The sequence below is a fragment of the Lithobates pipiens genome, unplaced genomic scaffold (genome assembly GCF_037356315.1).
Source record: "Lithobates pipiens isolate NorthernLeopardFrog02 unplaced genomic scaffold, aLitPip1_a1.2 Scaffold_23, whole genome shotgun sequence".
Lineage (NCBI taxonomy): Eukaryota > Metazoa > Chordata > Amphibia > Anura > Ranidae > Lithobates > Lithobates pipiens.
This window is the reverse complement of record NW_027507785.1, coordinates 280339826-280362268: the sequence shown is the minus strand read 5'-3', so window position 1 is coordinate 280362268 and position 22443 is coordinate 280339826. Positions and strand designations below refer to the sequence as shown.

The window sequence follows — 22443 nt, the reverse complement described above, 5'->3', positions numbered from 1 at the left end:
TTCTCTTTCCCAGTTTAGGGCGATATGTATTCTTCAACATATATTTGGTAAATAAAATAGCAATAAGTGTATATTGATTGGTTTGTGCAAAAGTTATAGAGCCTACAAAATAGGGGATTTATGGTATTTTATTAATTTTTTAAAAAATTTGTAATGGCAGCAATCTGCGATTTTTATCGTGACTGCGACATTGCGGCAGACACATCGGACACTTTTGACACTATTTTGGGACCAATCAGTGCTATAAAAATGCACGCATTACTGTGTAAATGACACTGGCAGGGAAGGGGTTAAACACTAGGGGCGATCAAAGGGTTAAGTGTGTCCTAGGGAGTGATTCTAACTGTGGGGGGGGATGAGCTCACTACAACATGACAGAGATCATTGCTCCCGATAACTGTCATGTTGCTAGGAAGAACAGGGAAATGCCTTGTTTACATCTCCCCATTCTATTGCTCCATGTGACGATCGCAGGCCCCCGACGGACATTGAGTCTGCGGGACCAGGAGGCACGCTACGTCTTAAAGGGGACGTACAGGTACGCCCATTTGCGCAGCCGTGCCATTGTGCCGACGTACATAGTCGTACCTGGTTGGAAAGCGGTTAAAGTGATTGTTATTTTAAATAAACATATCATACTTGCCTCCACTGTGCAGCTCATTTTGCACAAAGTGGACTCAATCCTCATCTTGTGGGGTCCCTCACGGCTCCTGCCGCATCAGATAACCCCCTAGAAGTGCTCTCCCTGGGGGGTTACCTTGCGGGCGCGCTGAGTCCAGCATTCGGCGTCGATAGACACGAATGCTGGACTGAGCCCTGCATCACTGGATTTGATTGACAGCAGCGGGTGCCAATGGCTGCCGGGACCTGGTGCAGAGAGGGACAGCGCGTCTCTGCCGAGGGAAATACAGGGCTCAGGTAAGTAAAACGGGGGGGCTGGAGGGCCAGAAGTTTTTTCATCTTAATGCATAGGATGTATTAAGGTGGAAAAACACAAGGGTTTACAACCCCTTTACGGTTGGGTTACCATATGTCCAGTCGTGGGGTTTAATTGCAAATTTTAAAAGGTGTCCAGTGCGGTTTCATTTACCGGTTCAGGTGCAAAATTTTTACTTAAAATCACACAACTGGTCTAAAAAACATACAGGACTCTAAAAACAGACTGCAGCCAGCCTGGACATATGTGTACAGGCTCTATAGAAAACCAGTTTGGTTCACATCATGCAAATCGGATGCGGTTTAAAACGCATTAAATTCACATATATGTGAACCGAGCCTAAAGAGTAACATTCTCCTCTGGATGATCTCTGAACATTGCAGGGATTTTAAAGAACTTTGTTACTGATTCCTACCTTTTGTTATTCTGAAAAAATAGCTGTTTGTCTGTGTCCATGTTCAGAGCGAGTCTGTAAGGGAGTGACTTTATAATTATAAGATGCACCTGTAGGGCTCTAATGAGGAAAGTGGCAGGATCTGCATGCCCTTGAATGTGATTTTCCTTTGGGAGTATCTCACCAAAAATTTAATTTTTGTTGCAGGGGGTGCCAAAAATCTGACTTGTATCTTAGTGCAGACTCAGAATCAGTGAGCCAATCACCTAAGTAGGAAATAAGGATTTTTTCGTCATACTTATCTGTAAATTCCTTTTCTTTGAGTACATCATGGGACACAGAGTTAGGCTAATTTTCATTACTTGTTGGGTTATACTTCATCTCTAGGCGAATGGACACTGGTAGACCAAAAGGTGTTTAGACAGGAAATGATCCCCTATATAGCCCCTCACATACAGGAAGCAATTCAGTTTTGTAGCAAGCACTGAATCCTCAAAAAGAGGGGAGGGATCTCTGTGTCCCATGATGTACTCAAAGAAAAGGATTTTTCAGGTAAGCATGATGAAAAAATCCTATTTTCTTTTTCATACATCATGGGACACAGGCTAATGTTCATTGCCTGCTGGGACATCCCAGAGCAATAGCCTTGAGGGGAGGGAGACACCCTGCCAAACAATAGCCATCAGACCTTATACGGCAGCCCGCAATACACTGCGGCCAAAAGCCGAATCCTCGGCTGCTCAAGCATCCACTTGATAAAAGTTTGTGAACATATGCATTGAAGACCAGGTAGCAGCCTTACAAATCTGAGCCACAGATACCTGATGGTGAAAAGCCCAGGAGATCTACACCCCCTGGTAGAATGGGCAAGCAAGTTGCCCCCTGCATAAAGGTTCGGACCACTGAATGGGAGGCTAAAGACCATCCCTAACATTGGCAAATTTCCTGGAACCCCCCTGGGGGTAGGGACCATTCCCTCGGGCAGATCTGCTGCCAGCTGAGAATCTGCCTTCCAGTTTTCTACTCCCAGGATATGGACTGCCGATAGAATCGGCACATGTCCCTCTGCCCAGGCTAGTATGTGGTTCACCTCCTTCAGAGCTGAACGACTCCAGGTACCACCTTGGTGGTTTATATAGGCCACTGCACTGGCATTGTCGGACTGAACCCCCGATAGGGTAGTCCTACTGCCCGTAATTCCAGGACATTGATGAACAGGATCTTTTCTGTCTTTGAACATTTCCCTTGAGCTGTGAGGCCCTCTAGGGTCGCTCCCAAGCCTGAGAGACTGGCATCTGTAGTCAGTACTCTCCAAGTTACCTGCAACCACCAGTTTAGGTTTAAGCGTGCCCGAGGAGATAAGAACATTGGATAATCCAGGGCATGCCCTCTCCTGTTCCAAGCCAACATGATGTCTTGTTGTAGAGGCCTGGAATGGAAATGAGCATGGGGCACCTCCTCGAAGGAGGATACCTCCCTAGAAGACTCATACAGAGCCGAATGGAAGGTTGTCTGATCCTTCAGGGGACAGATCCTTGCGGGTTGCAAGAATACTTTTGCTTGGACCCTATCTAGGATCAGACCTAAATACTTTGGACTTTGAGCTGGTTTCAAGGTTGAGCTGGTTTCAAGGCTGACCTTTGGGTATTTCTGATCCAGCCTAAGCTTTTCAAATTCCGCACTGTGCATGTTATGCTCTGTACTAGAGCCTGTAATGAGTGATCTCTGAGCAGGAGATCATCCAGATACCCGAGCACCAGGATCCCTTGGGCCCTTAAAAGACCCAGTACTAGTGCTAGGACCTTTGTGAACACCTGCAAACCCAAAGCATAGAGCCACAAACAGAAAATGACGCTCCTCTACTGCAAATCGCACACTAACCTCTGATGAGGCTGAAAGAAAGCTACGTGTAAATACACATCATTTATATCGATGGAGGCTAAAAAGTCTTCCATCTGGAGCAAGGCTACAATTAAGCAGACAGACTCCATCTGAAAGGACTGGATCAGTAGATAGTGGTTCAGGGATCTTAGGTCCAAAAATGGGCCTTGTGACCCTGTTTGGTTTTTAAACCGCTAAACAGGTTCGCTCCTTCAGATACAGGAACCTGTATAATCACTCCTTGATGCACTAAATGATGTAGTGCCCGAAGCAATAAGTCTCTTTTTGGAGAATTTAAGGGAACGCTAGATCTTAAAAACCTCTGAGGGGGAATCCCCCGCAACTCCAGCTTGTAACTGTGGGATATAAGTGAGGTGACTCACTCGTCCTGAATTATTGTTCTCCAAATGTCCACAAAGTGCAGCGGCCTTCCCCCCACCCAATGGAGTGGGAGTGACCCCTCAAAAAGGAGGGCTTGGTGCTGGGTTTATCAGAATTTTGGACCCAGGGCTTTTTCTGGCCCTGGCCTTGGGGCTTGCCCATGGCCCTAGCGCCCTACTGGACTGAACTGGCGCAGAGACATTTGAGGAAGCAGTCCCTGAGGTTTTACACGAGGGACGCCTGGTGCTTTTCTTCACGAGAAGTAGAGAACTCTTCCCTCGGGAAAGCTTTGGATATATTTGTCCAAATGTTCACCCAAATAAACATTCCCCACGAAAATGGAAACCTCCCGATAACTTTTCACAAGGAAGTTCGGCTGACCAGATCTTAAGCCACAAATGTCAGCACATATGTACAGACAAGAGAGCCAAACGAGAAACCTGTTGTATTGAATCCTTTTAAAGGTGTCAACAGCGAAACACAGCGCTCAAGGAATATCGGTCTTATTTTCAGGCAGATCATTCTCCTGGTTAGATCTACCAGGCCATTTGACCTGATCCTTTACGGATTGGCAGATACCAATTGCTGCAACAGCTGGCTGAAAAGCTGAACTGGCCAAAGAAAAGAAAGCCTTTAATAATGACTCCAATTTCTTGTCAACAGAGTCTTTCAAGACCTGTGCGTTATCTGCCAGACAAGTTAAGTTCTTGTTTAAGGAAGAGACTGCTGCATCTATGGCTGGCATGCTCCCTTTTTTTTTAATGAGCTTTTCTTCCATGGTATATAAAAAGGGGAAACCTCTTAAGAGGAACAAAATCCTGTCAGTATGTACCCAATTAGCATACACCGCCTGTTTCAGCAGGGGGTGTAGGGGGAAAGCCTGTGCAGCCTGAAAAGGCCTCAGGGATCCCAAGAGGACCAAGAGGGGCTCAGTCACCTCTGCAAGAGGCAACTTAAAGGCAGAACGATCCATTTCGGTCAGAGTCAGTATGAAAAGCCTCTATCTTTGTGTCCAGATTATTCCGAAGCAGACTCATCCACCAGGCCCTCCACAGAATCCTGAACTTTTAGCTCTTTCCCCATCCTCATCCCATTCCTGCTCCAAACTAGGAGGATCCAGGGAGGGGGATCTGTCACACTTATTGCCACCTTGCGGGATGGAGGCAATCCTGCCAGCAATCCTGTGCTCTAACCTGGCTAGGGCCGAGGACAATTCATCCTTAGTGATAAAGGGTGAAGCAGCAGCATTGTGTGTAGGCACAATACCAGATAGGTGCAGCGGCTCAGATTGCCAGGAAGCCCCTGGTCCTTCAGGGGATGCAACACTAGGGATACACCCAAGTTCATCAGGAACTACTGAACACAAAGGTGTGCTGTTCCCTGTAGTTAGATCCACTCCTCTTTTTTGAAGACATTTACTAACCACCAAAGGGTACTTGGGTGTAGTATTAAAACATCTCAGAAGGGAGACCCTTTAATAGGGCTCACCAAGCACCTATGCAACAATCCTGCTCAGTACCTTTAGCCTGCCAAGCAACACTTGATGACTCACGTGACCCTGGTAAGGAGAAATGAACCACTGCAAGTGCTGGTTCAGGGTCTGCTCTGCTTGCGCATACACATGCATGGTCCCGGCAAAAGGGCGTGGCTGTATTCGCATAAGATGCGAATATTCGTACACCAGGATAAAGGCTACTGTGCAGGTGCGGCAAAGCTGCGTGCACCATGGCCGCCAAACTGCCAAGTCCAGCAGTGCTCTTGTGAATGCACGTGCGCCATGGCCACCAAGCAACTGAGCATAGCGGCACTCTTGCGAACGCATGCGTGCCATGGTGAACCAAGGCAAAACGGTGCACCGTCATGCACCACCATACAGGTAAAAAAAGCAGCCAGACACAAGCAAAAAAAAAAAAAAAAAGTACATTTTACAAACACCCACAGCTAGCCCAAAAACTCCCCACACACAGGTGTCCAGCCTCTAGCTAGCTTGACTGTTACAATCACTGGGACACCCCACAATAATAATAAAAGGGGTTTCACTTACCCATCCAGGTGTAGGGCAGCTTAGAAACTAAGAGCCCAATATTCACCCTTCACAGCGGGTTCCTGTCACTTGAGGACCTTCAAGGACTGGGTACCCTTTTCATGTTTAAGATCCACTCCATTGGATCTGTACAGCACCCTGCAGGAATGCCTTAGCGCTGTAGTATCAAGTATTTCACTTCACAGGGTTCAGCGCCTGGAGGCCACATTATAGGTAAAAAAAAACCCAGGATCTTGAGTCTTCTTTGTGAGGCTCAGATACCATTTAGCTAAGCATATAAAGCCTGTGTCAAATGGATCCGATTGTTCAATGCCTTGTTTCATTTAAGAACCGTTTGTGGGACTAAAGACCTGGAGCTCAGAGAGCTCAAACAACCGTGCCATCCACCTTGCAGACACTGGTAAAACATGGAAGTACTTCCTGTATGGGAGGGGTTATATAGGGGATCACTTCCTGTCTAAAGACCTTTGATGTACCAGTTTCCATTCACCTGGAGATGATGTATAACCCAGCAGGTAATGAATATTAGCCTAACTCTGAGTCCCATGATGTATGAAAAATAAATTACATTTTCGGGGGGGGGGGGCATCTGTGTACAGAATACCTCCAGGTAGCCATATTGCATTGCATGTTACAGAAAATTACAGAACTGCACATTGAAAAGGAAAGGTCATTTTTTATAACATTACAATATGACTTATGTCACAATTGTATATGCTATATTTAAATTTTTTTCATTTGCCTATTTTTTCCCCCACAAAAGTATAGTTATCTTTTAACATTTCTCTAAGATCTGACTGAAGTACCAAGGTGTGTTCAGAGAAGTGCAAATTAGCACTGGCATTTACAATTCAGAGTCTCTCCAAAGTAACATTGTGCTTGTTACTGCAACACTAGTGAAAAGAGGCTCTAGCAGAGACCCCAGCCACAGGGTGAGGGCAATAGGACAGGTCTCAACCAACTACAATCTTTGAGGTCCATACACATATCAGAGCATGGAGGAAGATACATAAATCTTAGTAAACCAAACCTTACTACTTTGTATTACAGAAATCCTAAACCTGTATAGCATAATGGCCTCCAAATGCTGCCTTGAACAGCCTTGAAACAAAGGGGAAAAAGCTCAGCTGAACTAATTTGGCCAATTTATATACAGGGAAGGTAGACATGTCAGATAACAGCGGACACCATTCTAACGTAGTAAAGGCCTGTGTTGACAAACTTTTATTCACTTCAAGCAGTTTTGCATCTCTATACACGTCTATGGGAATGCGATTCCAACTTGAAGCAGAAGCATCTCAAACAGATGGTAAACTGATGCCATTAGCACAAGCTCAAAACCTATCCACAACGACCCTAAAAATCCCAGCAAGATCAGACAACTGATTTGCTAGACTCAGCCAGACTATTCCAGTAGGTTCAGAAAAAAAAGTGTGCCTAAATTGGGATTGGTGTAAAATAAACATCCACACAAAACTGGATGCTGTCTTTGATGACTGCTGAGTGAACCAATATACAAATTCTATTATCAGAATCCAGGAAAAGTGAGCTGTTTCATGCTGTAGGAGTTAAGCCACCCAATAAAACTGCATAAAACAGTGCAAAACCCTCCAATATAATTTACTTGCAACAGGAGATGGAAACAGAACAAATATGAAAAGGTTTCTAAAAAGCCACCCGCTGAACATAAATAAGCATACAAGATGGGAATATCCGATATTTCATATCTGCCTGACAAAAAAAAAGAAAATCAGTTTTTGTTAATTCTATTAACCTCTGACCATAATAAATAATAAATATACAAAGCCACTACACATTACTTTAAAGCCCAAGTTCAGGTATGGGTTAAAAAAAAAAAAAAAAAAAAAAAAAACACTTGCAGTGGGGGCCCCTATCCTTCCTAGCAGTGCAAGGGTATGTTTTATTTCACATAGAGGCAGATAAGAAGACTGCATTGACTTGACTTACCCCCGCTCAGGTCTGTGGGTGGTCCATCTGCATCCATAATGTGCAATGCAGGGCAATTGCAGATGGCAGGAGTGTGACTGCAGCCAGGAGGGCCTTGGAGAAGAGGCTGGGGGGGACCAGTTGCACCACTGGAGGGACCCTGATGGAGTGAGGAATGAAGGTAAAAATTCACACCTTATTCCTCATCCCCTAAACAAAAATTGGCATTTAAAATGAGTAGTTTTCTTAATGTGCCTGGAGTTGGGCTTTAAAAATACAATACAATACAAACAAAATACATTGAAAACAACCACTTGTAATGTGCAGGCACCTCTCCTCTCAAAACAGCAGATAAGAACATGGCTGAGAAATATTTGCGGTTTGCTAGACAAACATGCTTTCCTCCAGATTTCATTACAAACAGTTAAAGTATTGAAAGGGACAGAGACAAGAAAAATGTCACCTGCAGGAGCTGGAAGATTAATGCCTCGTACTATAATCAGCAGCATCTCTGTACTACTTAGCTCCGAGAATACTCTGTTGGGACAGAAGGATCATCATCAGTTATATAAAAACCAACAATCAGGCTAAATAACACAAATAACCTACCCCTTTTCATTTCAAAATGTTACTATTTCTAAAAAGAAAAATACATAGACACTATATCTGAACAGTTACTTGTGTTGGAGTCTGACCCATGCCTAACCTGAACATGTAATGGTTGTAGATTTGACAAGTTACTGGTTTTAGATCTGTTCTATGACGGACCTGAACAGTTACTGGCATTAGATGTGACTTATGTCTGACCTAAATAGTTACTGGAGTTGAGTCTCCTTTATGACAGACCTGAACAGTTACTGGCGTTAGATGTGACTTACTGGCGTTAGATGTGACTTACTGGCGTTAGATGTGACCTGTGCCTTATCTGAATATTCAGCATAGTTAGGTCTTATCTATGCCTGACCTAAACAGTTACTGATGCTTGATCTGACCTATGCCTGCTCTGGACTGCTTCTCAATATTCCTCACAATCGGTATTGATCGAAATGGTTACCGGACTATTCTCAATGTCTTGTCTTCAAAATGATAGGGAGGTGGATCCCGGCCCTGAGCTTGTGATAGGTGAAGGATATCACAATTCTTCTTGCATTCGTCTGCCATTTTTTCGAACCTGTCACAAGAACACAACATCACACATTGCTGCAGATTTATCCAAAGGAGCTCTTTCAATACTTTTTTTTACATATTCTCAGTTTGTCAAAGTGGTGAACAACAATATAATACAACAAAAAATTGGATATGTGTATTTACCGTTAATCATTTTTCTTGGAGTACATTGAAGGATACAGAATTTCTTAAAAATGTATTACACTGCTGCCTATAGGGAGTATTTGACACTGGCAAACAAATAAAAAACTGTAGGACAGCCCAAGGTATAACCCCTCCTAATACTAGCATGTCTCAGCTAAAAATGTGTTGGTTAGTTGGCGAGGGGATGCATTGGATACCTTTGATGCCATTGTGCTATTACTGGGTGTCCAGTGCATTCCTATACCTTTAAGGGGGGGTGGGCTCCCTCCAGGCATACCTGCCGTTAACCTATCCGTTGTTATACAGAGCCTTGAAAAAGTATTCATACCCCTTGAAATTTTCCACATTTTGTCATGTTACAACTAAAAACGTAAATTATTTTATTGGGATTTAATGTGATAGAACAACACAAAGTGGCACATAATTGTGAAGTAAAAGGAAAATGATAAATGGTTTTCAAATTTTATTTTTTTACAAATAAATACTGTATGTGAAAAGTGTTGTGTGTATTTGTATTCAGCCCCCTTTGCTGCCTTCAGAAGTCACCTAATTAGTAAATATTTCACCTGTGTGCAATTTAATACCAGTATAAATACAGAAGTTCTGAGAAGCCCTAAGAGGTTTGTTAGAGAACCTTAGTCAACAAACCTCACCATGAAGGCCAAGGAACACACCAGACAGGTCAGGGATAAAAGTTGTGGAGAAGTATGATGCAACTGCAAACCTACCAAGATATGGCTGTCCACCTAAACTGACAGGCTGGGCAAGGAGAGCATTAATCAGAGAAGCAGCCAAATGGCCCATGGTAACTCTGGAGGAGCTGCAGAGATCCACAGCTAGGGTGGGAGAAGCTGTCCACAGGACAACTATTAGTCGTGCACTCCACAAATCTGGCCTTTATGTAAGAGTGGAAAGAAGAAAGCCATTGTTGAAAGAAAGCCATAACATGTCCAGTGTGCAGTTTTTGAGAAGCCATGTGGGGGACACAGCAAACGTGGAAGAACCTGCTTTGGTCAGATGAGACCAAAATTGAACTTTGTGGCCTAAAAGCAAAGCGCTTTGTGTTGCGGAAAACTAACACTGCACATCTCCCTGAACACACCACCCCCACTGTGAAACATGGTGGTGGCAGCATCATGTTGTGGGGGGTTTTCTTCAGCAGGGACAGGGAAGCTGGTCACAGTTGATGGGAAGAAGGATGGAGCCAAATACAGGGCAATCTTAGAAGAAAACTTGTTAAAATTCTTTCAAAAGACTTGAGACTGGGGTGGAGGTTCACCTTCCAGCAGGACAACGACCCTAAACATACAGCCAGAGATACAATGGAATGGTTTCCATCAAAGTATATTCATGTGTTAAAATGGCCCATTTAAAGTCCAGACCTAAATCCAATTGAGAATCTGTGGCAAGACTTAAAAATTGCTGTTCACAGACGCTCTTCATCCAATCTGACAGAGCTTGAGCTATTTTGCAAAGAAGAATGGGCAAACATTTCACTCTCTAGATGTGCAAAGCTGGTAGAGACAACCCCAAAAAGACTTGCAACTATAATTGCAGCAAAAGGTTATTCTACAAGTATTGATTGGCGTAATACAAATGCATCCCACACTTTTCAGATATTTATCTGTAAAACATTTTGAAAACCATTTATCATTTTCCTTCAACTTCACACTTATGTGCCACTTTGTGTTGGTCTATCATATAAAATCCCAATAAAATACATTTACGTTTTTGGTTGTAACATGACAAAATGTGGAAAATTCAAGGGATCTGAATATTTTTTCAAGGCGCTGTATATGTTCTCCAACTTTGGAGGCTCTCAAAATTTATAGAGTTAGGACTGCAGTACACTAGGGTGCCGTGAAGTGGCCCTGCAGCTTACGCATACATTTTCAAATATGTGCAAATGAAACCCCTTGTTTTAATGTGAACCATTAGACAGGACAATTTGTTTTAGGCTGGTTGGTAAGTGGTAATGGTAGGTTATCCTCGCGCTATAGTGGTAAAGTTAGAGCAGGTTGGTGTGGTTGCAGCAAAAAACACCGACAGAGGTGCAAACCCTCCCCTCAAAATGACAGTAAATAAGAAATAGATGGTGTTGCGCTCCACACCAAATAAATTAAATCTAATAACACAATTACTAAATAATCGCATAAAATCTTGAAAGCGCACTCATGTGATTAAAGTTAGAATCGCTAAATAATCGCATAAAATCTTGAAAAACGTGCTCATGCGATTAAAATTCCATTAGTTCTAAAATAAATACCAAGTGAATAATCCAGTGCTTGAAATAAAACTATTTCCTACTAATATTCATAAAATTGAAAAATGATCTATATAATCGTGATACAGTGACAGGAAAAGAATCGCAAATCTTAAAATTGTCAAAAGAATTGTGACATCTAACAAATCTGTGTCAGTCCATGAAAGTGCATCCAAGTGCCAGCATGTGTGCAAAAAAATATATAAGATGATAAATACACAATGAAAATATATAAAGCGGTGTGTGAAAAAAAAAAAAAAAATTATCACAGAATACAAAAAATAATAGTCCAGCAAACGTGATAAAGAATGTCTCTAAATAAGTATAAAAAGGCTAAATCACAAAGTTCATGCAGAAAATGAAATAAATCCACGCTGTGCTATGTGAAGAAATTAATCCTATGAACAACCCCGGGATGATTCCACCAGTGATTTTGCAGCTCCTTAAACGTGGGTGCTCACACACTGAGTGCAGTGGGTACCTTACCTCACTGCTGTCAGTAAGACAGCAAAATGCTCCAGTGCAACAGTTGTGTCCTCAAATGGGGTGTATATCCTCAGTGGATGTAGGGGACCTTCAACACTTTGCGGTGTATATCCTAAATGTAGTATGGGCGCCCACAAAACCTTTTCCTCCAGATATTCCGCAAGGGATCGCAAGTCAGACCTCTGTGGCAGAAAATAAAAAGCTGTCCCTGTGTTCTGGAGCAGGTATCACCTCAGCCTCTGCTCCAGAACACAGGGACAGCTTTTTATTTTCTGCCACAGAGGTCTGACTTGCGATCCCTTGCGGAATATCTGGAGGAAAAGGTTTTGTGGGCGCCCATACTACATTTAGGATATACACCGCAAAGTGTTGAAGGTCCCCTACATCCACTGAGGATATACACCCCATTTGAGGACACAACTGTTGCACTGGAGCATGTTGCTGTCTTACTGACAGCAGTGAGGTAAGGTACCCCCTGCACTCAGTGTGTGAGCACCCACGTTTAAGGAGCTGCAAAATCACTGGTGGAATCATCCCGGGGTTGTTCATAGGATTAATTTCTTCACATAGCACAGCGTGGATTTATTTCATTTTCTGCATGAACTTTGTGATTTAGCCTTTTTATACTTATTTAGAGACATTCTTTATCACGTTTGCTGGACTATTATTTTTTGTATTCTGTGATAATAATTTTTTTTTTTTTTTTTTTTCACACACCGCTTTATATATTTTCATTGTGTATTTATCATCTTATATATTTTTTTGCACACATGCTGGCACTTGGATGCACTTTCATGGACTGACACAGATTTGTTAGATGTCACAATTCTTTTGACAATTTTAAGATTTGCGATTCTTTTCCTGTCACTGTATCACGATTATATAGATCATTTTTCAATTTTATGAATATTAGTAGGAAATAGTTTTATTTCAAGCACTGGATTATTCACTTGGTATTTATTTTAGAACTAATGGAATTTTAATCGCATGAGCACGTTTTTCAAGATTTTATGCGATTATTTAGCGATTCTAACTTTAATCACATGAGTGCGCTTTCAAGATTTTATGCGATTATTTAGTAATTGTGTTATTAGATTTAATTTATTTGGTGTGGAGCGCAACACCATCTATTTCTTATTTATTGGTTGGTAAGTGGGCTGGGATTTTTTCTTCGTTTTTTTTGAAAAGCGTTGCCCTTACATGTGCTATTGCTGCAAAGGGCAGTTATAGGTTGGGGTGGTTGCCATGTGATTGATTTGTGTGTTTACCTAGAATTCATCGAGGAACAAAGGAAGTCCTAAACATGTAGAACATCCAAAGCAGTCCAACTGAGGGCAAACGGTAAAACAACAGTAAGTGGGTACTGCCTTAAAACAGAAAACCAGGTAGAAGCCTTGTAAATGTCACAAACAGAGGCGTGATGCCCAAAGGAGTCTTTAGTAAAAAAAGAAAAAAAAGAAAAGGAAGCAGGACCCAAGGGTAACTTCCAGGCTCACTGCACAATTGTCCAGTAAAGGGGGACCAAAAGCTAGGCTAAGGAAACCTGCTTTAGATGACTGAAAATCAGTGAATAGAAAACATCAGCAGCAATTGAATATTATTAATCTTCATTGGGGAAGAAAAGAAATAGCTATAGTGCTAGTGTAGGCAGCAGCATAAACAAAAGGTTTAAGACTTTCTGCTTTTCTCAATGGACAAGAAAGAAAATGTGTCTGTGTATCGTTCTTAGAACAATATGACTTGAGGACACACGTGCCTCCATTCCCTAATGTTTATGGCCACCTTTACATTTTATAACTGATCTGGTTACTGAGGTAGAGGCTCTTTACTCACCTTGTGGTTTCTGCAACATTTCCCATCTGTGTAAACTGCTTGGAGTACCGCAAACATTTCTAGGAGGAAACAAAAGACTGGATGATGACAGTCCATAAAGATTAATCTAATTCAAAAGCTGTAAATATACATTTTCTACATATTTAACAGCTTAAGGAGAGTTTTTTCTTTTTTTAAATACTATAAGTAGTCACGCTGTGGTATCATTTGTACCATTCTATAAAAGAAAAGAGATTAAAGGCACTGTGTAGATGTAAACCCTCTGAGTGGACCGCCTGGATCTGTGAATTATATTATGTGCATATTTAAACAGGGCTGAAAACAGAGACATCTCAACTACCTGTAATTGTTTATCGACATAACAAATTTCATCACCTTAACACCACATAATGTACACCATAAGTTTTGGACACCTGATCATCACACCTACCTATATGGTCAAACATATGTCGACACCACTCCAAATTACTGAGTTCAGGAGTCTCCAGTGAGGAGTACTGTTAAAGCTAAAGCATATGCCTGTGCTCCTATGCACAAAGCCAGATTAATAAAAACATGCTTTGATGAGTTTGTTGTGGGGGAACTTGAGTTCCCTGCACAGAGCCCTAGCCAAAACCCCGTTCAAAGAAAATTTGGGTTAACTTGAATGTCAACTTAAGCCAGGACTTCTTCTCCAACATCAATATCCGACCTTGAAAATGCTACTCTAGCTTAAGGAGCACAGAATTCCATAGACACACTCCAGAGCTTTTTCAAAACAGTGGTGACTGGAAAATCCACCAAGAAGTGGGTGGGGCATCTTGATATTAAAGTCTTGTTTTTTTTCCCCCCGTTAAAACTAAACAAGCATGTTATACTTACCTGCTCTGTGCAGTGGTTTTGCACAGAGCAGCCCAGATCCTCCTCTTCCTGGGTCCCTCTTTGGTGCTCCTGGCCCCTCCCTCCTGTCGAGTGCCCCCACAGCAAGCAGCTTGCTATGGGGGCACCCGAGCAGAGCTGCAGCTCCCTGTGTCCATTAATGCACGGAGCCATGGCCTGGCCCTACCCCTTTCTCTCCTTATTGGACCACTGACTTTGATTGATGGCAGTGGGAGCCAATGGCGCCATGCTCCTGTCTCAGCCAATGAGGAGGGGAGTTCAGGACAGCCGAGTCTCTCGTGCAACATCACTGGATTGAGATGTGGCTCAGGTATTAGGGGGTCTGCTACACACTGTTTTTTTTATCCTAATGTATAGAGTGCATTAAAGTGACACTAAAGGTTTTTTTTTTTTAAATAAACATGTCATACTTACCCTCCATTGTGCAGTTTGTTTTGCACAGAGTGGTCCCGATCCTTGACTTCTGGGGTCCCTCGGCAGCTCTAGCGGCTCCTCCCCACAGTAGATAACCCCCTGGCAGAAGCACTCTTGGGGGCACGCTCTGGAGTCCAGCATTTGGCATCTGTAGAGGCCGAATGCAGGACTCGGCCCTGCCCCCGGGCTTGTGTCATTGGATTTGATTGACAGCAGCAGGAGCCAATGGCTGCGCTGCTATCAATCTATGCAATCAACAGCCGAGAACCCAAGGCAGAGAGGCAGTGTGTGTCCCCATGGGTCACGTTGGAGGGGTCAAGTATGTAAAACGGGGGGTGGGGATTGCATCGGATGCATAGGAAAACCACTAGGGTTTACAACCCCTTTAAGATAAAAAAAACTTTTGCTTTTACAACAACTTTAACGCCCATGGCTTTAAAATGGGTTTATATAGGTGCGATGGTCAGGTGTCCACAAACATTTGGCCATACAAAACATTCAAAAACAAAAGACATACAGTATATCCATATAAAAACTTTTGGCAGGCCTGGAGGCCAGATAAAATCCAATAAAAAGTTCAATTCACAAAGATTTATGCAAGGATAAGGATTTTTATTTTAACCACGCGACAGTAAATTTTAAATCTCACTGGACTCAGCCTAAAACTACTAAACTTTTAAAAATAAAGATATTCTGCTTTTTTACCTTTGTCAATTGGGCCTCTAGTGATAATAAAATCATATATAACCTGCCCATGTGTATCTTCACCAATTTAGATGTTAATATGGATCATTAGACCCCACCCAAAAAGTTCTGTCATGCTCATTGATAGATGCATATATACAAAAATAACGTAAGGCTGGAGTCCACCTGCTCAATGCGGAATCTGTCTGCTGATCCCCACAATGTGGGCGGGTGGCTGGTCCATGTCCCCTCATGCAGAGCAGATACAGACACAGCCAGCTCTCCTCTATGGGTGGTTGGATTTAGAAGGAACACCTGTCTGTTTACACCCCCCGTCTGCCATATGATCCAATCAACGGATGGGGAACGGATCCCCATCTGTCTGTTTTAAGTGGACGGGATTGGATATCAGCGGGTGTCAATGGACAGAGTAGTCTGAAGGGTCTGATTGGGTACGCCTGAAAAACTGACAGGCGGAACGGATTGGTCTGCTAGTGTGAAAGGGGCCTAATATGTATTCCGTAAACAACATTTAATATAAAACCTACAACATCTTTGTCTAAAAGGTTCCCATAACAAAGTCAGTTCATATGTCATCAATTATCACCATAGACATCCTACTCAAGTTAGTTCTATCACAGAACCCTTAAGAAGTATAATGCTCCAATGTAAACAATCTCATTATCCTACAATTTCCAGCAACCAATCACAGTTCAAGCTTAAAAAGGAAAAGTTTTTTTTTTTTCTTTCTTTTTCTTTAGTGAGTACATATTGTGAGATAATATAGCAGAATTTACTTTGAAGTGAATCTTTTGAGCCTTTCACATTTGTAGTAACTTTCTCCCTTAATGGTTTTTTTAGAGAGTCATAAACATAGCAATATTTGTAGATTAGCTACTTGATGAAGCTCTAGAGATAAAAAAAAAAATCTATTCATTATTGATATAGTTTAACGGGTTTGATTAATAGATTTGCACTATGAGAAGGAGCAGTAAGGCACAACCATGGGACCAGGAAAGAAAGTGAGAAGATCTCCCAAGCAGGGGACACAGACCGCACACAAATTCCATTCTATCAAATAAAAAATAAAAAGTGCGGCTGGAGTAGACCTTTATGTATAACATTTGAGAATTAGATGGGATATTTGGAGGATAAGTGCAAGGTACCTCATGCTGTTCTTGAAGAAGCTTCAACAACTGAGAGTAAACTTCATCTGAGTTCTGTGGTGACCTAGTATCTTCGTGTTCTACTACAACAAAGTCATTGTCCTCATCTGCTGGAGGCGATGGGATCTGGGAAAAAGCAAAGACTGATTAACTATTTGAAGATATGTCCATTCTGTTACAATACACCTACGATGAACGGCAGCTCATGAACTGCAATAGAGGATACCGTCATCTTCTACATGTACTAATAGAGTTTTTCACAATCCTCAGGAAGTGCCAATAACGCACGCCTTCCATATTTTCAGCCAGTGTTGATAGAATGCACCACAGTACTCTAACTAGTATGCGGTCTGATAAGCATTTTCATAGTGGAATGGATATATCAAGCGAGTTACTCAAGAGCCCATCTAACACAAATCAGGCTGCCTCTAAGCAAAGTTCGTACATATATTTGTGACCCCTGCTATTGCAATAATGGACAGAATACAGCAAAACATTTGCAATCTCTTCTATTGGTGTAGTGCAGTGGTCACTAAACTGCGGCCCTTTGCTTGCCTTTTTCCGGACCTTGGGGCGCTATTCCTCCCACTGATATGATATGCTAGTCTGCCAACTGAAACCAACAATGGGGCACTATTCCTCCCCCTAATACCAAATGTGCTGATGTTTTCTCCCACTGATGCCAGGGAAGCAGGGTGGATTTGATTTAAATCAAGTCAATTTAAATCATGATTTAAATCACTAGTAAAAAGGCTTGAAATAAATCGTAATTTTTAAAGATCAACTGTCATCACTGTCCCACAGCGGCTCCTCCTCTGACCCGCTCTTGACTCACCGACAGTCCCATTCATTTTAATGGGATGGCTGGTGATGCGGAGGTGATGCAACAAGGTGAGGGACATGGTGGCAGCAGGTAAGTGGATGCCCGCTAACAGCGCAACAATGATGGATCTGAAATGACAGGTGCTCTATAAATGTAAGGACTTATTCTTGCCGGTAGTTTGAATCTTTAATATTTGCAAACAAACCTAAGGTTTCCTATTTAGAATAATAAGCTGTTAGGTTAGTAAAACAGCGATATCAGAGCCAATTCGGTCATACAGTTTGTAGTGTACACAGATTTGCAAAAAACAATGGGATAAAGGAATATTAATGAACGCTGTTTTATCTCATGATTACTGTGAAATTGTGTGAATGCATCAATGCAGCGCATGGTATCTCAGCTTGCTGAGCTTGGATTTATTAAATGAGTTAACCAAAAATGTAAATATTGTAGAATATACAGCCTCATGCTACATATCTAAGCTCCATTTCATGCTGAATAAACCAAATTATTAATGCATCTTAAAAAAAAAAAAAAAATTATCTTTAGATAGATTTTTACTCCAAAAGCATTTTATTAAAATAAATTTGATAAAAATCAAAGCAAGGTCCATAAAGACATGGATGAGCGAGTTTGGGATGGAGGACCTGATAGAGCACCTTTGAGATAAATTAGGGTGGAGACTGCGAGCCAGGCCTTCTCATTCACATCAGTGCCTGACCTCATAAATGTGCTTCTGGAAGAATGGTCAAACATACCCATAAGACACACTCCTAAACCATGTGCACAGCCTTCCCAGAAGAGTTGAAGCTGTTAAAGCTGCAAAGGGTGCGCCAACTCAATATTGAACCCTACGGACTAAGACTGGGATGCCATTAAAGTTCATGTACATGTAAAAGGCAGGTCTCCCAATAATTTTGGTAATATAGTGTATATTAACAGATGAAATTTAATGTCTGTTGATGCACCAACCTTGGCAATGTCAACAAGGGTCCCGCTCTTGACTTTATCGATGGAAGCTTGGATAGTACGGACCACTACCATGTGCTCTTTGGCAAGGACCAGGTCGTTTTTTTGCTTGGCTTGGAGAGCTGCTTTCCTGTACTGTCTCCTCCGGTTCTCCAGAAATTCCAGCTGTTCTTGTACTGAAAGAGTCACACGATCAGGCAAAAGTCAGAAGTGGCAGCTGTGTTTGGAAAAGAACACAACAGAACCCCAGTGCTCATGTATATACAGTATATGATTTATATTTATACCTGCAGGGGGAAAGTCCCCAGTGGGGTCTGTGATTTCAGTGCCTTTGGTTTTAAGGGGTGCCTCATCTTGCTGTGGAAGGGTTGGTGACACTTGTGGTTTGACAATCAGGATGGGCTTTTGTGGGACAGGCTTCTTTGCTGGCTGCTCGCCCTAATAAAATAGAACTCATAACTAAGTTTCCACGCTTGCATGTACACAACTTTAAACATTTTTAAAAAGTACTTGTAAAGTAGATATAAGCCTGTGTGTCATTAACAGCTGCCATTGTTCAGAATTAAATACTTGTTTTCACTTTTTATTGATAAACATGTTCTTCTGCAGCCACTTTGCAGTCATTTCCTGTCTAAATGCATCCTAGTGATGACAATTCTCAGGCATTTCTTGATGGTACCAACAATGTACTATGCCTGCACATAAAACAACTACATGTAGTCTTGATCAGAAGCCCATGTCAAATGGTGACAACACAGGTAGGAATTTCATGACAGTGTTTAAATTAAAGTAATATTAAAAGGCAACTAAAAAAAACAAAACAAACATGTTATACTTACCTGCTCTGGGCTCTGGTTTTGCACAGAGCAGCTCCAATCCTCCTCTTCTTGTGTCCCATGTCAGCGCTCCTGGCCCCTCCTTCCTGCCAAGTGCCCCCAGAGCAAGCAGCTTGCAATGGGACCACCCAAGCAGGCTCGCTCCCAACCGCGGCCCCTCGTGTTCACTTACACGCAGAGCCATGGCTTGGCCCCACCCCCTCTTTGTCCTGATTGGCTCAGCCAATAAAAATGGAGAGACCCCGGAGAGCCAAGGTTTTGTGCACATCACCAAAAGAAGATCGGGCTCAGGTAAGTATGGGGGGGGGGGGGGAGCTGCTGCACACAGATTTTTTACCTTAATGTATAGAATGCATTAAGGTAAAAGACCTTGAGCCTTTAGAACCTCTTTAAAGCTGCAGAATACAAAAATAGAATGCCTTTTGAAATTACATTGGCAGTTTAGGGCATGTATATAATTTAATGGTATTTTCAAATAACTCACACAAACATTTTAAGGTGTGGACAATGTAGAGGGGGTGTAAGAGTTGTAGGTTTGTAACCTGGGGCAGCACCAGGGTTGTCGATTCTAATCCCAACCACGGCACTACCTCTGCAGAGTTTGTAAGATCTCAAAGCTGACAAGTTCTCAATAAAGCTCCCTTTCAGCAACTGGCTGTGCAATAAGGCTGAAGATTTTATGTCAGAAATCCAAGGAAAACCTTCTGATAAACATGTTAGACTGAAGATTGTGGCATTCTGAAGAAATGGTTTAAAATGATACACCGCACTCCACCAAAGATGTGAACCAGATTTGGGGCCTGTGACGACAAGCTTTGGGCATGTGTCTATGGTATCCTTTTGAGAAGTTCCTTGGATCTTTCAAAATTCCTTGACAAGTAGTGATGGAGGAACTTCCGACGGGACGTTTCGCGAACGCAGACCGCGAACGCGGCCGTTAGTTCACGAACCGGAACGTTCGCGGCGGGCCCCATTGACTCCAATGGGAGGCGAACTTTGCAAACCTACAGGTCAAATTTGCAGCCACAAAATAATTAATAGCTGTGCAAACATAGTCCCACCACATGGCCAATGACATAACACATGTATGAGGTGAATCTGGGATCGACAACTACAAGCATTCTTTTTTTATATGGGAAAGTGTTGTGACAATTCAGGACTGTGGAGCGCATGAAGCCAATGGAGGAGAGGGAAGGTCAGGGTAGGCAAAGAAGAGGGTGCAGGAGATGATTACCAGCAGCGTGACATACAGCAATGACACCTGCACCGTGATAGAGTGATCTGACAACAGCACCGTGATAGAGAGCACTGACATCAGCAGCGTGAAATAAAGCACTAACACCAGCACCGTGATATACAGCACTGACAGCAGCACCGTGATAGAGAGCATTGACATCAGCACTGTGATATACAGCACTGACACCTGCACCGTAAGCAGCCCCAGGAGGAAGTCAGCATAGCACAGGGATGGTGGGAGCCCCTCATAATGAGCATAGCACAGGGATGGTGGGAGCCCCTCATAATGAGCATAGCACAGGGATGGTGGGAGCCCCTCATAATGAGCATAGCACAGGGATGGTGGGAGCCCCTCATAATATGCATAGCACAGGGATGGTGGGAGCCCCTCATAATATGCACAGCAGAGGAACAGCCCCAGGAGGAAGTCAGCACAGCACAGGGATGGTGGGAGCTCCTCATAATAAGCAGCCCCAGGAGGATGTCAGCATAGAACAGGGATGGTGGGAGCCCCTCATAATAAGCAGCCCCAGGAGGATGTCAGCATAGCACAGGGATGGTGGGAGCCCCTCATAATAAGCATAGCACGGGGATGGTGGGAGCCCCTCATAATATGCACAGCAGAGGTACAGCCCCAGGAGGAAGTCAGCACAGCACAGGGATGGTGGGAGCCCCTCATAATAAGCAGCCCCAGGAGGAAGTCAGCACAGCACAGGGATGGTGGGAGCCCCTCATAATAAGCAGCCCCAGTAGAAATATGACACCGCTCAACCTCTTCAAAGAGGAGGGTACGGGCATATAGTACGGTGTTCTTTTTTTGGACAAGGAAGTGAGCCAAATGAAGAAGTGTGCTCGATTTAAAAAATTGTTTATAGACATATACATGGTCTACTGGTCCCATGTGTTGAATTCCTCCGAGATCCATGCCTCATTCATTTTTAGAAATGCGAGGTAGTTAACACTGTCGTGAGCTAGGCGAGTACGCTTATCGGTCACGATCCCCCCTGCTGCGCTGAACGTCCTTTCGGACAGGACACTGGACGAGGGGCAAGCCAACAGTTCGATTGCAAATTGGGCAAGCTCTGGCCAGAGGTCAAGCCTGCCCACCCAGTAGTCCAGGGGTTCATCACTCCTCAGAGCGTCCACATCGGCCGTTAACCCAATGTAGTCGGACACCTGACAGTCTAGGCGTTCCCTGATGCTGGATCCGAATGACACCCGTCGATGGGTCGGCTGAAAGAATGACCTCATATCCGAAGTTACCAACACATCTTCAAACCGGCCTCTTCTTGCAGGCACTGTTGGATTGGTACCCGCAACTCCTTCTCTGGGAGTGGGAATTGCTCCTCTGCCAGCGCACGCAAAAGCAGAATGCAGCATTTCTCAAGTGCTGCATTCTGACAGCCCTCTGTGACGGCGGTAGCATTTCCGCCATTTTGTGTTTGTACCGGGGGTCTAAGTACGTTGCCACCCAGTATTGGTCCTTGATCCTTATGCTTTTTATACGGGGGTCCCTATTAAAACACTGGAGCATGAAGGCCCCCATTTGCACTAAAGTGGAAGCGGTGTGGTGGCCTGGCTCCTGCTCATCATCCAGGATAATGTCGTCCTCTTCATTCTCCTCTCCCCATCCACGCACAACAACAGGGGTCCCAGAAAGGTTTAAAGCATGCTCTTCTTGCTCCTCCTCATCCACCCCGGCACCATCCTCCTCTGACTCCTCTTCAGACTCCTGTTGTTGACTTGTCTCAGATAGAGTAGCCCCCCCTGGGAATTCATCCAGCATTGCGACTTCCTCATCTTCCCGCTCCTGCTCCTCCACAGCTTGATCAATGACACGCCGCAATGCACGCTCCATAAAGAAGGCATAAGGTACCATGTAACTGATGGCGCCATGGCTGCGACTGACCAGTTTGGTGATCTCCTCAAATGGCCGCAGAAGTCTGCATGCATTGCGCA

The 22443-nt window shown here is 43.3% G+C and overlaps 1 protein-coding gene across 3 annotated transcripts in view; it reads right to left on the bottom strand.

Moving 5' to 3' along the window:
• CC2D1B (coiled-coil and C2 domain containing 1B) overlaps positions 1-22443 on the bottom strand; it is a 90850-nt gene that overhangs the window by 17180 nt on the left and 51227 nt on the right. For all 3 annotated transcript variants that reach the window (XM_077453331.1, XM_077453329.1, XM_077453332.1), the window contains 6 exons: positions 18700-18850; positions 18416-18588; positions 16621-16746; positions 13478-13536; positions 8639-8755; positions 8048-8121 (listed from right to left, as the gene is read on the bottom strand). In XM_077453331.1, the coding sequence (XP_077309457.1) occupies positions 8048-8121; positions 8639-8755; positions 13478-13536; positions 16621-16746; positions 18416-18588; positions 18700-18850 (700 nt within the window). The remainder of the gene's footprint in view (positions 1-8047; positions 8122-8638; positions 8756-13477; positions 13537-16620; positions 16747-18415; positions 18589-18699; positions 18851-22443) is intronic.